At 41.3% G+C, this 16,961-nt stretch overlaps 1 protein-coding gene across 3 annotated transcripts in view; it reads left to right on the top strand.

Annotated features, from left to right (window-relative positions):
- The window catches only part of PTP4A2 (protein tyrosine phosphatase 4A2), a 32,571-nt gene that overhangs the window by 10,287 nt on the left and 5,323 nt on the right, over positions 1 to 16,961 (top strand). For 2 of the 3 annotated variants that reach the window (XM_074976302.1, XM_074976303.1), the window contains exons 2-4: positions 3,046 to 3,704; positions 6,313 to 6,405; positions 13,968 to 14,098. In XM_074976302.1, coding sequence (XP_074832403.1) covers positions 3,609 to 3,704; positions 6,313 to 6,405; positions 13,968 to 14,098 — 320 coding nt within the window. In that variant the 5' untranslated portion in view covers positions 3,046 to 3,608. The remainder of the gene's footprint in view (positions 1 to 3,045; positions 3,705 to 6,312; positions 6,406 to 13,967; positions 14,099 to 16,961) is intronic. The other variant, XM_074976301.1, reaches the window with a different exon arrangement.

Below are 16,961 nucleotides of genomic sequence, written 5' to 3'. Positions count from 1 at the left end.
CCCCACTCGTTGGCTCCTTCAGGGGTGGGGGCAGAGCTGTGTGTCCTGATCCTAGCTGCTGTTGGGGCTCCTCAGGGGAAGGAGGCAGGCTGTGATGCTCATCTCCCAGCTCCTGGAGGGCTGCTGGTTGGTGCCCCACTGTCTGGAGCTGTGGCTGAGGGCCAGGGGGAGGTGTTTAAGTTGGGGGGGGCACTTAACTGGGCCAGTGGCTGGTAGCATGGCGAGCCCTGGCCCCAGCTGGCCACTCTTCCTGATGCATCTGGTCCCTTGTGGTCATGCTGCAGTACAACTGTCCTTCCTGTCAGCCTCCTCCTTTTCCATGTTATGCAAAACAGTCTGATTCCAGGCACATCCAGTTTTCCTGACCTTGACATTGGTATAAATTAGGATAAGAGGAAGCTGCATTTCAAATTTGATGGTCGTAGCTCTTACAATTTAGATGATGTTCTTGAGCAAGTGGTCTCACAGGTGGACTAATGGACAGATAGATGAACAAACTCTATTTGAAATTATTCATAGTAGATAAGATGTTGCTCGTCTTGTTTGCCTTGTATCCACTAGGTAAAGCTGAATTTCTAGTCTACAGGTCAAAATTTGGTGCTCTTAACTAATGTTTGTACAAAGAAGTAATTTTTTTTATTTAAAACTTCTCTTCTGCTATTTTTACAAAAGGAATATGATTACTGACTTTTTGAGTGCAGGACAACTAGGCAAAATCTTGGATTATCATGATGATATCAGAGGAAGCCCAAAACCTGGGTAATAATTGTCCCCCCGCCTCACATTTCTGCCTGCTGTCATCATACTTCTCCAAAAATCTTGCTAACTTCCTCCAAGAAAAGAAGTACCAACCTGTTTTCTGTGCGTAATAACAATCAGGCAAAAATATCCTGTACCGGTGCTGAAAGGAGCATTAAAAGGCATATTTGCTGCTTTTGCTTAGCATTTTGTTACTAAGTGTGCCCATTTAGTTTGCCTCCATCAGTGGGGTAAATCTGTGTCTATATACTTCATGGCAGAATTAAATTTGCTACATCTTGTAGTATTAAAAAATCCTTCATGAGACTTTTATATGTGGCACGAGTTGATGGTGCATCTCTTGTTTATTGCAAACTTGGATACAGTTGGTAGTGATGAAACGTTCTTACCATTAAATGTTTGGTTGCCTTTGAAATGAGCTTGTGGTTTCAGATGGGTTCCAACTGGATTATGTCCCATCGGAGCCTCGCCTGGCTCCCTTCACCCATCGGCATTTCAGTCAGATACGTACTGAAACACTTGCTGGTTTAACCATCTTGGTTACAGGTGTGAGCTTTTAGTAATATTTCTGTATTGACAAAGTCCTTAATAAAGATGGAGTTTATACTGGCAGAAGATGCTTTTCCTGGTATCTTATTTAGCCACAGAAACTAACATAAGCTCTGCCAGCAAAACCAAGACTAGTTGGGAAGTCTACTTAGCCCTTGCAGCTCAGGACTGGAGTATACTCAATGTGCAGATGGTCTTCAGAGAACGTAGTTGCCAAACGCTAAAGTCTGCTCAGCATGTAGTTGTATAACTTGGCCTAATTTTGGTATGTTTTCACCAGAATGGCAAAAATCTTTTTTGTTACATAAAGGCAACCCCCCTGGCCAAAAGTCAGGACCCTACTTCAAAATATCTCAGCAAAATGTACAATGTTTCTAATGTGGGCAACCGTCCCCACCCTTCAAAAAAAAACAAAAAACAAAACCCAAACCAAACAAAAAAAAAACAAAAACCCAGCCTTAGCCAAGCAGCCAGCATAGAAAATTTAATCCCAAATGGCTGATGTTTGGCAAAGTTAAAAGAAAGTTAAAGCAAAGTCTTAGAAGTATTGAACAATCTTAGTTGTGTCACTGCCACTTCAGCCTATAATTCCATACTCTTCATTTTCTTAGGCCTCATCCACACTGAAAAATCTATAGCCCTGTGAGAGGTTTAAGATGGGTAACCTCCAGTGTAGACAGCATGAGATTAGGGAAAGATATCTTCCATCAGCCCAGATACCGACTCTGTAAGGTGGATTAACTATAGTGACGGGAGAACATCTATCAACTAGTGAGCATCTACATTGAAGCACTAAAATGATGGAATTGCAGCTCCGCTGCTGTAGTGATTCAAGTGTAGACATAACCACCGTTGATGAATGTACTGATTTTGGTGAGATTAGCATTGATCCAAAATAGAATTAGATTTTTTGCTGTATTCCATTACTTTTTGTGTTCTGAATACTGTTTTAGGAAACATCAGCAGTTCAGTTGTTTGTCTGCTTCCTATTCGTGTTGTTGATATTTAGCTGAAGGAAGTGATGATCTGATTAGTGAAACTCTGTTATCGAGCCGTTTGTGTTGAAAGTGAACTTCCGTAAATAGTTTGTGAAAGAGAGGCTGATTTACAGGTTAAAGAACAAAAGAATGACCACTGTAGATCAGACCAATGATCCCTTCAGCCTAATATCCTTTCTTCCACTAGTGGCCCATGCAAGATGCTTCAGTGGGAATGAACAGAAAAAGGCAGTTATTTAGTGGTCCTTGCTTTGTCATCCAAGCCCAGCTTCATGCAGTCAGAGGTTTAGGGACACCAAGAGCACAGGGTTGCATCTCAGACTGCCTGGGCTCATAGCCATTGATGGGCGTATCCTCCAAGAACTTACCAAATTGCATGCAGATGTTTGGCTCTGGACAGTGTCTGCTGTTTTCTGTTGTAAATGTTTAATTATGAGCTACATGAATGAATGGCGGTGATATTTTCTCTCCAGTTCTGGCATTCACTTGCCACTTAGCTTTTTGATTAAGTGAGATTTTGTAGACTATGTGTCACCTATCATACTGAAAGATAGAACATAATACAGGACTGCTTTGTGGTACTACAGTAAAAGATAAGATTGGGTACATCAAAGTACTTCCAAAAGCAGACTTGTTTCTTTTAATGCTTAATGTTGAGGTTTCTGGGTGTATTGTATTCACTGGCACTGTCCAGTCAAGAGAAACAATATCTCTTAAATATGACATTTTTTTTTCTTAGGTTTTCTGTTGGAATATACGTCACACATTTATGGCGATTCTGAGTGTCAGGGCAGATTTCTGCCAGGCCCAGCACAGCACCCTGGCTGACAAGTGAGCGTGCTCTACGTACCAAAATCACTTTGCCTTGAAGACTCCAAACACAGCGGTCACCCTCAATATATGGGATATCTTCTGCATATTGGAAGCATATTCCTTTTACTGACTCAAGCAAAACTAAGTGTCAAGAAAACGAAGTGGAGAGAAGATCTGTCCTTATTTTTTTGCCTCACCAGTGCCTAAATGTAGTACAGGCTGCCTAGTCTTGCATGTAGTCAGAATTTTTGAAATCTGAATGATACCACCTGCAGTTTCTGAGGCCTAAATTTAATTCAAGTCGATTCTAAACCAAACCTGGCTTTCTTGAAGTGAAAAATCCTAAAGAACAAAGAAGTCAATAAAGAGAGTTTGATCCATCCCAGGCATTTTAGTCGTCTTTTTTTAATGTTTTCTGCTGTGGAATTTTTCAAGAGTTATTGATTTTCCCCCCACCCCGCCCCCCCCATCTATTTTTTGTTTGCCATTATGAACCGTCCAGCCCCAGTGGAGATTACTTATGAGAGTATGCGTTTTCTGATCACGCACAACCCAACCAATGCAACCCTCAACAAGTTCACAGAGGTAAGGTAGCCAAGTACAGCAGTATATTTTTTTCCATTCCTTGTGTTTTGAAATTTCTACAGCAGCAGTAGAAATGCAGTTTGGCTATGGGTGATTCTATCAAAAATACTCTTCATGCTTAAAGCTTTAATCTTTTTTTAACTGTCAAGTACTTTGTTTCATGAAACTGCTTAAAGCTCTCCTGATTTCTGTAAAAGGAAGCTTTTGATGATTTCCTTTCTTCGATCATATTTTGACTTAGAGAAACTGGATGGGATTCCTTTTGGAGCCCATAAACGTGACTTCTTTTGGGCTAAGTCTACACTAAACAGTTAGGTAGACTCGGCTTCATGGATCAGACACCGTGAAGAATCCATGCCCTGACTGACATAGTGAAGCCAACCTGACTCCTCTGTAGACTAGGGATGTTAGTGGTTAACTGGTAAGCCTCATCCTAAACAAGTGAGGCTTACTGGTTACAGTTAACTAGTAGTAGCCCTCTTCGCACTGTGGGCAGGAGGTGCTCCAGCCATGGGGGCTGCTCTGAGTGGGGCCCCTCCAGCCTGGCCGAAGCAGCCCCATTCCTCATTAACCAGTTAAACAGGATTTTACATCCCTAGTGTAGATAGCACTAGCTTCACAGAATTCTTCTTTTGACTGAACCACTGCTTCTAAAGGAGATGGATTATCTATATCAACAGGAAGAGATATAGGGGTCAAACTTTAATTTGTTTTAAAAAAGCAGTCCTCTCAAACTCCCCTTCCAATCCCAGAATGACCATTTCTGGTAATGGAATCAGTAGTGATAACATTTTTAAACTGCACCTTTAGACTCAACTGAGATGAATGGAGTTACTTCCCCTGTACAGTGGGTTATGTGCAAATTACTATACATGGTTGACCTCAGTGCTCCTGACTCTATAGTTTGGCTTCCACATGTATGCTCCCAGGCTGCAGCACTTATGGTATAAAGACAGCCCACGCCCAGCAATTCCTCCCAGAGCTTTTGGTGTGCCAGAAGCTCAGGGAGGGAGTGGGAGAAGTAGGGTGGCTGCAGAGCCCCATAGCTGGTGGACAGGCTTGGTTTGCTCCCTTGAAGCTCTGCGTCCATCCTGCTAAGTTCCCAACCCTCTGTCCCTCCTCGCTCGGTCAAAGGCAGCCCCCCTCCTGCGGCAGGGTTCTGCAGCCACCATGCCTCTTCCCCTGAGTGTCTGCCCCCGCCCCACAATGCCCACTTGGCCAATGCTGTCTCCTTTTGTTGCCCCCAAAGCAGAGCCTGGCAGTCAGTCAATGGTGGCAGCCACAGAGCCTGGCATTGGCCATCCCTGGTCTGGTAAATTTCGTAGTTTGGAGCTGCTCGGGTCCCAGGGTGCTGGCCCAGTGAGGTACAAACCATAAGGTCTTAAAACACTCTTTAAAACTGAAGCTTAAACTTTTCAGAAATAGACATCTCCAGAGACACAGTGGTACAGCATACTATGACGTTCCATCTTGCTGCAAACCCTGGCATATTTTGTAAGTCCTTTTGGGAGACTATATTGTGCCCGTGACGGGGAAGATTTGATCTAATAGATCTCTTCCATTGTGATAAGATTGTGTAATCTGACACGGAGTTTTCCTATCAAGATGATTTCACCTTTCCAGAAAGATGTTCTCTCGGTCAACAGTCAGCTCAGGTACTCAAGGTTAATTTGGACTGAAACCCTGATTCTGCCATTGATGCGGTGGTTCTGTTTTATTATGGATTATATTCCTAATTCCTTGTCCAGGGGCCTGGGTCCAGGATAAGACAGTGCATGTGGTATTAAAGTTCAAAGATAAAATTAAGAGCCATTCATGATACAGGACGAAATGCTGTTTGCTCTTTGAACTTTCAGAATGAACTGGAGACACTTTAGTTTGATTTTTTTCCCCCTGATTATTTATCTAGCAAGGTATGCTAAGTATAGTACATTAAAAGGACAGTAGAATATGGTTTTCTGTGTGTGTTTTTTCCACCCTGTCTCAAAATGTCTTAGCGCTAACTCAGGCAGACAGCTCCATGCTTCTATTAATAAAGAGAAGAAGAATCTGCATGCAGGGGATAAGTAGCTATTTTAATGTTGCTGTTTCATATGCATACCTCTAAAGCAGTTTCCCACTCTGACCTTGTACTCTAGGTGAGACTGATGAGGTATTTCTTACTTCCCCTTTCCCTCCCACCAGTGTTCTCGCTACTCTTTTCCATCCATATGTAGACTAAATTTTTATGTGCACTGATGCATGTGCAAATACGCACCACCAGTAGAAACAAAATCTACCTGTAGGCATTCTGCTAATCAGCTGGGTGGCATTTGACTCTCTTCTGAGCAGCCACACAAGCTCATAGCTTCTAGGGAACGCTCCCTCCCCCAGCCTCTTAATACTCATCCTAATATCTGTGAAGACTGCATCCTTCTAGCTTAGGATGAGACTCTTGGCTCTATCCTTGCTCCTCTGTTATCTGTTTTCCTCCATGGAACTGCAGAGCAATATACATCGCAATTGATTCAGCATAGCATGTGTATTTGGCTTCGTTAACATTGAAAAATGCTGTGATTTCCTTATTGTGGCAGTATGCTTCATCTGTTTGCTTTCCTTGCTCTTAAAGGAGCTGAAGAAGTATGGAGTGACAACTTTGGTGCGAGTTTGCGATGCCACGTATGATAAAGCTCCTGTTGAAAAAGAAGGAATCCAAGTTCTAGTGAGTCTCTCCTTTTAAAATTCTTTCTGAACTGAAAAATCATTAAATAAGAATCAGATGGTCCAGTAATGTTTGGCATTCATGTTTTGCCTGATAATGACTTGCATTACTCTAACAATTGAGGGCTCACTTTGATGTGCTTGTTCAGTAAACTGTTCGTAACTTTGTGAAATGTAGCCGATTTTTTTTTCTTTTGTTGTTGTTGGTGTTATTACGACTACCAGGTGTCCTAGTTAGAACAGAAGCTTCTATTCATAGAGGTCTGAGTACCTCAGGAAATAATTTGCTGTCTGTCCTTGGTCACTGATCTGAATATGGATCAGATTAGTACTGACAAAGTTAACTGTTCTAGGGATGTTAAAGGTTATGATTAACCAGTATGGGCTAGAGCAGCCCTCCATCTGCTGCAGGCAGGGGGTTGCTCTAGCCCTGCAGGGCTGCCATGGGTCGGGGTGCTCCAGCCTTGCTGGAGTAGCCCTGTCCATGGCAGCCTCAGGTGGGAGGAGTGGATAGGGAGGCCATCCTGCTGTGGCCTGTGGCTGGAGCGGTCCCCCTGTGTGGCAGTGCCTCCCCAGCCCCCTCACCCTCCCGACTCATTTAATCGATTAAATCGTTAAACCTGGCATTTAACCCGTGAATTAAACAGGATTTTACATCCCTCATCTCTTCAGTCTACGTGATTTGTTTTGGTGATTTCAACACCTGTACCTATAACCAGTGATCATTTCACAAATGGCTTTGCTGTTGGCTGCCACAGAGTAAAGAGTGACTTCTCATTGCTAAAGGTAGTGTCTTTAAAACATGGGTAACATTGATGGGGTAAAACTGCATAAAACTGAGACTTCCATTTCTACTGAGTACATTTCACAGGTACTAACTTTTCTTTAAAGATATTATTGTCGCTTTCCTGGCATTCACTTGATTTTGTTGCCTTGAAGCTATGATTCGATGATTTTAATAGAAATGGCCATAATTTTACATGGTGTTTATATTTGACATGTGGAACTATTACGATGTTCTGTTGTAGGCCAGAGTTTCAGCTGGCTGTAGCATTTAGTGGGCTCAGCTGTAAGTGACGTGTAGCTTTTAGTTGTTCAGGAGATATAATTTTGTAATTGGGTTTAAGATTAGATTTACACAGTGAAATCTGGTATTGCTTGGTACTGCTAGGTTGAATTTTCATTAGTTGAGTCTCTAGCCAAGGAGAGAGGCCGCTGTTAACTTTTGAGGCAGTGCATGTTAATAGCTATTGTGTGTCGTTCTTGACTTTTCAATATAATAAAAAACCTGAAGTGACCCATCAGTCTCACCACTGTGACCCCTGAAGCTGCACCTTGTCTAAGAGGAGGAGTTTGTCTTCTATTGCCTCTCATTTTTATGGCTAGAGGCCATTGGAAATTTGGAGGAAAAGCCACATAACTCTGCACACCTTGTATATGCGGGATAGTTTTTATTCTGCTTGATCCCACTCTTATATGGGACTTCAAAATAAAAAGCTCAGAAATGGATACTGCCATACTTTGAATGCAACACAAGGCTTGTGGGGAGCCTCTTGCCTTACTGCTGCATTGAAGTGTGTCTGCGGGATGATCCTCCCTGCTCCAGCACAACTGTTAGGCGTAGTATTTCCAGAGAAGCATCAAAGTGAATAAATTATAGCAGTCAGTCACGTCTGCTGGGACTCAAACTGCCCAAGATGAGCACAGGCTCCTAAGCAGTCCTGCTTTTAGTAGAAGTGAAATTTGTTTCCTTCTGCCTCCACACGTCTGTTGATGTGCATGTGTGTCGCTGTCATAAAACTCTACAGGAGCATAGTGGTGTTTTGGTCAGAATGACTAGTCTACAGGGCATATACATCATGCTAAGTAGAAAACGAGAAAATTTCAGTTAAGGTTTAAAAGGACCAGTGCTTCTGCAGGGATGATCGAGTATCAGTTTTGAAACTCGTGTTGTCTTCAGCACTCACAATATTCTACATATCTTTAATTCTAAGTTACATATACTGGATCCTTTATGTTTGTTACACTTGTCCTGTATAACTAGCCTTCTCTTTGCATTCAGTATGTAACTGCTTCTAGCATGTTATTGTTGCAGGAGAAAAACAGCAGAGGGAACAAGTCCTCCAGACATCAGAAAACAGGAGGTGACAGAAGATTTGCTGCTACTGTCTTACTTGAGCCAGATAATTCCAGCCACGATAGTGTCTTTGTTAGTTAATACGTCACAATGGTGTCTTCAGGGTCCTATTTGTCAATATTCAACAGGATAACCCACAGCTGATTGGCCCTCTTGAAACCAACTCTTTCAAAGCAAGCCCTTGTAAACATTCAGAAATGGAAAAGCAGTCATATAGCACTGTAAAGACTAACAAAGTAATTTATTAGGTGACAGGCTTTTGTGATGGATAGATAATTGGAGATACACATCTCCTAGAACTGGAAGGGGCCTCAGGAGGTCATCTAGTCCAGTCTCCTGCCCTCTTGGCAGGACCAGGCACCATCCCTGACATCTATTTGCCCCAATCCCTTAATGGTCTCCTCAAGGATTGAGCTCGCAACGCTGGGTTTAGCAGGCTAATGCTCAAACCACTGAGCTATTCCTCCCCCAGAGCTCAAGAAGTGGGTCTGCCCCACAAAAACCCATCGCCTAATAAATTATTTTGTTAGTCTTTAAAGTGCTACGTGACTGCTTTTTCGCCTTTGTTAGGATACAGACTAACATGGCTACCTCTCTGTTACTATTCAGAAATGGTGCTATGTTACCAGCTGGTTGAGAAAACTATTTAAAGGTAGTATTTGTTTGCAAAAATAATGAGGGTTAAAACCACAGCCTGATCGAGATTAGCATCTGTTATTTAGAGCTGTTGAGGTCAAAAGCCCTATGAAACTCCTGAAACAGAGCATTTTAGCAAAGCTCAAACTCTTTCAATGATATGAGGTGATAAAGTGATAAGAAAGACAAAGATGTTGGAATGTAGCAGCTACTGAGTCTGCTTTGACAGATGGCATGGTGAGAAATTAGGGAACTGCAGAATTAGATATAGCCTGTTTGAACTATTAGTGTCGGTAAACAAGTGTATGCAATGAAGAGACTAAATCAAGGAAATTGGAGGCTGGAATGAATAATAGGATCTTTGGGATTTATGTACCAGATGACTGGATGATAGTTAATATGATGCCAATTGGAAGAAGAAAAAAAAACTTCACAGCGGTCCCAGCAATTGTAACCCTAACTTCAGTACCAGGCAAATTTGTTAAAATTATAGTAAAGAACAGAATTATCAGACACAAAGGAGCACAATTGTTTGGTAAGAGTCAGCATGCTTTTCATAAATGGATGTCATGCCTCTCAAATCTATTAGGCTTCTTTGAGCAAGTTAACAGGCAGGTGAAGGAGCCTGTGGATGTAGAGTTTTAGAAAGCCTTTGACGAGGTCCCTCACCAAAGGCTCTTAATGCAAGTAAGCGGTCATGAGATAAGAACAGATTCTTCCATGCTTCAGTCTCTGGCTAAAAATAGGAAACAAATGGTAAGAATGAATATGGTCAGTTTTCATAATGGAGAGGTAAATAGTGGTTTTCCCCTGGGGGTCTGTACTGGAGTGAGCGCTGTTCAACCTACTCATGAGTGGTCTGGAAAAAAGGGGTCAGCAGTGAGGTGGCAGTATTTGCAGATGATACAAAACTGTTCAAGATAAGTACAAATCAGACAGCAAAGAACTACGTAGGGATTAAGGATGTTAGTGTGTGTAATCTGGAAACCGAGTAAGTGCCAAAATTTCTGTTGTTTACTTGGTTAACTGTGCCCCCCACCCCCCATATGACCCTCATGCTGCTGCTCTTCATTAAAAGGCTGAGCTGGCACGCCGGCTGGCTCAGCTTCTGTCCCCACCCTGACCCCTGCCACTCTGCATTTAAAAAGCTAAGACAGCACATAGGCTAATTCAGCCTCTATCCCCAGATGGGGATTGGGTTCTTCACTGTTGGGCAGGTGGGGAGAGCCCAATCCCCATGGCGGGGACAGAAGTGAGGTAGCATGTGTGCCAGCTGGCATGAATGCTGGGTCAACCTTTTGAATTCAGAGCTGCAGTGGAGGGGGAGCTGCCTGATCCCAGCTCAAGTTGGGATAGAGGTTGAGCCAGCTGCTGTTTATTTACTGGGGAGCAGGAGGCCGTGATAATGAATAAGCAGATGTTTATTGGTTAATTGTGTAACTCGATACTCTCTATTATATCCCTGATAGGGATCTTTCAAAATTGAGAGACTGGGCAAGAAAATGGCAGATAAAATTCAATGTTGATAATACAATATAATAGACGTTGAAAAACAGAACACGCACGCACGCACACTCTCTCTCTCTCTCTCTAAAATAATGGGGTCAAAATTAGCTCTTACCACTCAAGAAAGAGGTCTTTGAATAATTGTAGTTTCTTCTCTGAAAACATCCACTCAATGTGCTGCGGCAGTCGATAAAGCTAACTATGTTGATAATTACTAGGAGAGGAATAGATAAGACAGAAAATATTGTATTGCCCCTATATAAATCCTTGGTATCCCCACCTCTTGAATACTGTGTGCAGATGTGGTTGCCCCTTCTCACAAAAGATATGTTTGAACTGGAAAAGGTACAGAGAAGGGCAATGAAAATAAGGGGTATATAACAGCTTTCATATGAGGAGAAATTAATAAAACTGGGACTTTTCATCTTGGAAAAGAGACTGGGGAGGCGGGGATACGGTATGGGGTGTATAAAGTCATGGCTGGTGTAGAGAAAGCAAATAGGGAAGTATTATTTACTCCTCATAATGGCAGAACTAGGAGTCACCAGATGAAATTAATAGGCAGCCAGGGGTTTAAAACAAACAAAATGAAGTATGGTTTTTCACACAACACACAGAGTCAGTCTGTTGAAGTCTTTGCCAGAGGATGTTGTGAAGGCCAAGACTAAACCTGGGGTCAAAAAAGAGCTAGAAAAGTTCATGGAGAATAGGTCTATCAAGAACTGTTAGCCAGGATGGGCAGGGATACAAAACCAGGGAAAACAAAAACAAAAAAAGTAGTCAAGTAGCACTTTAAAGACTAACAAAATAATTTATTAGGTGATGAGCTTTCGTGGGACAGACCCACTGCTTCAGACCATGGCCATACCAGAACAGACTCAATATTTAAGGCACAGAGAACCAAAAATAGTAATCAAGGTGGACAAATCAGAAAAAAAAATCAAGGTGAGCAAATCAGAGTGTAGAGCGGCAGAAGGGGTGGGGGAGGGAGTCAAGAATTAGATTAAGCCAAGTATGCAAAGAGCCCCTATAATGACCCAGAAAATTCCCCTCCTGGTTCAAACCATGTGTTAATGTGTCAAATTTGAATATAAAAGAGAGTTCAGCAGCCTCTCTTTCAACAGTGTTGTGAAAATTCCTCTTCAGTAATATGGAAACTTTTAAGTCATTAACAGAATGGCCCACTCCATTAAAATGCTGGCTGACTGGTTTGTGGATCAGGAGTGTTTGTTTTGTGCACATTAACTCTTTGTCTAAGAGTTTGAAGTCTGTCCAATATACAAAGCATTGTTGTTGGCACATGATGGCATATATGATGTTAGTTGAGGAACATGAGAACATGCCCATGATTCTGTGAATAACCTGGTTAGGTCCAGTGATGGTATCTCCAGAATAGATATATAGACAAAGCTGGCAGCGGGCTTTGTTGCAAGGAAAGGTTCCAGGACCGGTGTTCCTGCGGTAGAGACTGTGGTTGTGGGTGAGAGTCCTCATAAGGTTTGGCGGTTGTCTGTAGGAGAGAACAGGCCTGTCACCTAGGGCCTTCTAGAGTTTGGCATCCTGATGAAGGTTAGGTTGTAGGTCTTTAATAATGCGTTCTTTTGTTAGTCTTTTTAAAGTACTACTTGACTGTTTTTTTGTTTTGATGGTATATAGCATGGCACAGCTTTCTCTCTGTTACTAAAACCAGGGAAGTTAGTCTTTGACTGACTACTGTGGCAACAGCATTGGTCCTAAATAAGTATGGATACTCTTGTGTGTGCTTGTGGATTACATAACTTTTGTAGGAGTTTATACTCCACACCACTTATTGACAAAGGAGCTGTGAGTGCTAAGTACCTCATAGGGTCAGGCCTTTCAACCATATTCTGGATTAATCACTTGCAGAATTGTTTGGGATAAATGAAGCTTTCAGTTTCAGTAGCTCTGATGGGGCGGACTTGTACATTCTCAATTTTTCACACTACTAATATTTGAAGGAGGATCTTGAGTTGAAGTCTTCTGTAAAAATGTGCTGTGATCATGTATTTAATAGAGAAGTTAAACCTTGAAAAATGGAGTTTATAATAAAAATACTGACAATTACAGAGGTGTTTGATGGCTATTCTTGGAACTGATAGCAGGTGACAGCACCTACCCTTAAGTGCCATTTTGCCTAATGGACTAACCATAAAGTGTCACAGTGCTAGGTACTGTTACAGCTCAAAATCAAGAGCGTAGTAGCTTTGTGCTTCTCCAGTTTGTGCATATCTTTGCAAGACTCTTGAGGGAGGAGAGATGAATTCAGGATCCTCAAGGTACTGCATGACAGTCATAGTTCTTAGTCAAGGGCTAAAGGAAGACTCCTTTCACTGTTGTTTCTGAGAAGAGACTGAAACCTGGGCTCACCTTAGTGTTTGAAATATTATTTCAGAATGCAGTACTCTAAAACAGAAAGCATAGACTCCTAAAGTGAAAAATGCTTTAGTGAAAATGGTTTGGAAGTGATCTCACATATGATTCTGACTTATAGCCATGTTGCTTTTATGGAATGTGATTCAGACAGTTCTTTGTTTTTGATAATCTTTCATAAGTAGGAAACAGATCATAGATGCTGCACAGTTATTCAATTTTCCATTTATTTTAAGCACTGTATTTTTGCATATGAGTAAGAGTCATGTGTTTGTAATTGTGGCTAATAGCTAAGTAGGTATGAATGCCTCTTCTAAATCAGATGCCATGCATTGCAATGGGACAAGCTGAGCCAGTGGAATAGTTGTGCAGCTATCTCTTTGGACTTTTCCATGCAGCATATATGTTCCAAATGGTATTTTGAAGTGGTGGACTTTTAGGGAAAAGTCTACATGGTTCTATGCATCCTCCTCCTTCGATAATACATTTAATTACAGTTTAGTCTGATTTTAATTACAAAATGTCAGTGATATTTCAGAGAAAATTACTTATTTTTTCCACAAAGTCCATGCAACTGAGTATCTGTCAGCAATTTACACCAGACCAAATTTCTTGGGGTTTTTTTTGTTTTTTTAATTTAAAATGTTTAAACAGTTTTTATTTTGTTTCATATTGTGGTGTAATCAAATCCATATTTTTGAATCCTATGCAACTAGGAAATTTACAAGTTTAATAGCAACATTGTAGAATTTGGACGTTTACTGAATGAAAACCTGTACCGCTCCTTGCCACTCTTCTACTAGTCCTACTATTGATTATGGGTTGCATTCTCTAGCAATGTGTAATCCCTGCATAAAAAAGTTTTATAGCTAATCTTTTCTTCCCCCCCAAAGGACTGGCCATTTGATGATGGAGCACCACCCCCAAATCAAATAGTTGATGATTGGCTAAACCTGTTGAAAACCAAATTTCGTGAAGAACCTGGATGTTGTGTTGCTGTGCATTGTGTTGCAGGGTTGGGAAGGTACGTGCTTGGCTATTTTGGTTTTGTATGGGCTTCAGTTTAGCACATACATGAAGTAGTGGAAGATTTCATTCTGTCAGATAGTGGTATTTATTCAGTTTTACACCCACCCTCCAAAAAATCCCTATGTTAAAGTAACCTCAGTGACTTTGTATTATCACAGTCAGGGAAGTTTACTGCAGTTTTAAAATGGTAGGTGACATGGCAACGGTATCTGAAAGCTTTTTGTTTCATCTTGGATTGTTTACATAGTCTCTTCTTCTTGGCAGTCACTCAGTAATGAGTAGGACATCTTCATGTCACTCTCCGATGCGTGAATCCTTTGATGGCTGACCAGCCCCATTGTGGAGCTGCAGGTTTTATCACAGAAAGGGCGGGTGTTCCAGTAGCTGCAGGATGCCTACCACTGATGGAGTGGCAGGACCAGCAGATTGAGGAAATATGGGTTCTTTACATAGTAATTGATTTGACATAGCATAATGTGCCAGAATATTTCAAGAATCTACTCAATGAAAAATGCATTGCATCTCTCTCTGCTAAAATTCTTTTGTGCTTTTTGACAAGCCTAATGCACATATGTTGTACCAGCCAAATACAGGAAGTCCCCAACTGATGAACGGGTTGTGTTCCAAAAGTTTGTTTCTATGGAAAAATGCATTCCAATTTCCTATGTTAAAATGGTAGTTAGGTGCCCAGGCTAGCCAACAAAAGCCTATTAACACATACTGAATCCAAAATACTGTATATTTGCAGTGAAAAATACTAGAAATAGTTTATTTAACCTTGAATGCTCGTGCTTAAGGAGAGGCAGGTTTAATTGGAGGAGAATGAGGTAGTAGGTGAGATTCTGAAGGCGATGTATGTGCATCCTCTGGCTGTTCCCCATCCCCTCTCCCACAGGTTGCATCCAGCCCTTGCTCACCAGGAGGCAGCAAGTGATATGGGCCTTAGGATACTGGTGGAGCCAGGGGCACTAGAGAGAAGCCATGATTTCCTCTTCAAAGTGCCACTTTTCCTCCACTGCTGGCTGTGCAGCTGCCCCCTGCTCCTTCAGCCATTACTGACTACCATCCCAGGGTGATACCAGGGGCTTTTTTGTAGGAGTTGCCATCTTTTTTGATAAAGGCTCAAAACCAAGATCCTTTGGCCTGAGGTCCCACAACTTTCTGGTGGAGTATTCCTGGCCATAATCCAATTTTAGTAATTATATATTGTCTCCTAAATGTACTCCTTTTCTTTCAGGTAGATACACTATTCACCATCTCCTCTAAATGTGTTGTACGTTAATGTTATAAGGTTCTATGTAAACATCTGTTTGTTTCACCTAAGGTTGACTGGATTTTATTGGGGTAAAGAGAAATAACTCACATATATGGTGATTTCAGGCCCTCAAAGAAATGTGATTTCTTCCTCCTTCAGGAAGGAGTCCCCATGTTTGCAACCAAAAAGAAAATCCGTTTAATGAATGGATTGAGAAAACTAAGTAGTAGGCCATACCATCTCTCAAACGCAAACATAATTTCTGTAAACAAATCATTCCTTGTCCTACGTGCTGGGAATGAAGAGATAATTGCTTGAGATGGGTTTGTGATGCAGATGGGAGCCATATAAATCCTTAAATAGATATGATAAAACCACAGAAAAGTGGGATAAAGATAAATCAATCCTATTCATGTAAGTTGGGTTGACTGGTTTTAAAGTGGCTTTTTAAATCCATTTCATTTGCTAGGGGAGAGGTGAAATGCAAAGTAGGAAAAACCTGAATAAAACAAAAACGCAATTTGCTACCTTTTTCTTTGTCTTGTTTCTTCGAGGATTTTTGGAAGAGGGAGCATGTGGAAGATGACCACATAATTTTGCTCAATTAAATTATTTAAAGCCCTACTATTTCTTGCCAGCATTAGATCAAACAGTGACAACAGTTTTTGACATCTACTGTTATTGCATACATAAGTTGTTAGATGTATTCATTCTGAGTGATCTTTCTGGTTTCCATTTTGGTTCCTTTTTTCGTAGAAAGAAAAGGAAGAACTTCTCATAAGTTCTGCTTAGCACCAGGGGAGCACAGCATTTGAGCTGTTTGGGAATTGAATCTCAAGTGTTGTCTGTTCTACTGTTTACATTGCTTGTGAAGTTTCAGACAGCACTGAAAACTAAATTCAAGTTTATCTAGGTGCGGCACAGCAGTGATGATGCGAGCTGCCATACCAGAGTTAAATTTTGTTCAGTTTACAACTTCAATTTAATCTTTGACCTCTTCTCTGATGTCAAGGTGCTAGCTGTAATTGTGTGCTATTGCTAATATGAACATCTGTGTACTAGGAAGTGGATTGAGATTATCAACTCCCTTGGCACAGCATCCCTGAACAGCCATCTTCATGTGTTCCATACTCAGCTGGGCTGGTTTCAGAACAGGGCCATAAGTGAATATCTTACTCTCTTGTCCTGTAAGCCCCATATAACTAAGCAAGAAGAGTTAGTGTAATTGTTATTTCAAGAGAGGTTCATCTCTTTAGTCTGCATGGGATTAAAGCTGTGTTGTGACAAGAAGGTAAATGCACCAAAGATGAACTTCAAATTTATTAATGCCTAGCAGAGTACAAAATTATTTTATAATAAAAAAGTAAAGAATAAAAGTCCATTATGACTATTTCATGGCAGACACTGAAGTAAATATTGATTTTGCTGCGGAAAGCAGAGCTGTCTGCTGAAGAGAATTTTACAAGAGATGCTGCGGGCAAATGACTTTCTGTAGGTAAAATATTTAAGGACAGGAAGCTTCAGCTGTTCTTTTTATAAACTAAGATCATCTCTATGGAGTGGTTCAATATATTGTTTTTCTAGACTGCTAACATATACTGAT

The sequence above is a fragment of the Carettochelys insculpta genome, chromosome 24, assembly GCF_033958435.1.
Source record: "Carettochelys insculpta isolate YL-2023 chromosome 24, ASM3395843v1, whole genome shotgun sequence".
Classification (NCBI taxonomy): Eukaryota; Metazoa; Chordata; order Testudines; family Carettochelyidae; genus Carettochelys; species Carettochelys insculpta.
Note: the sequence above shows the minus strand (reverse complement) of the source record. Positions and strands in the feature narration are given on the sequence as shown.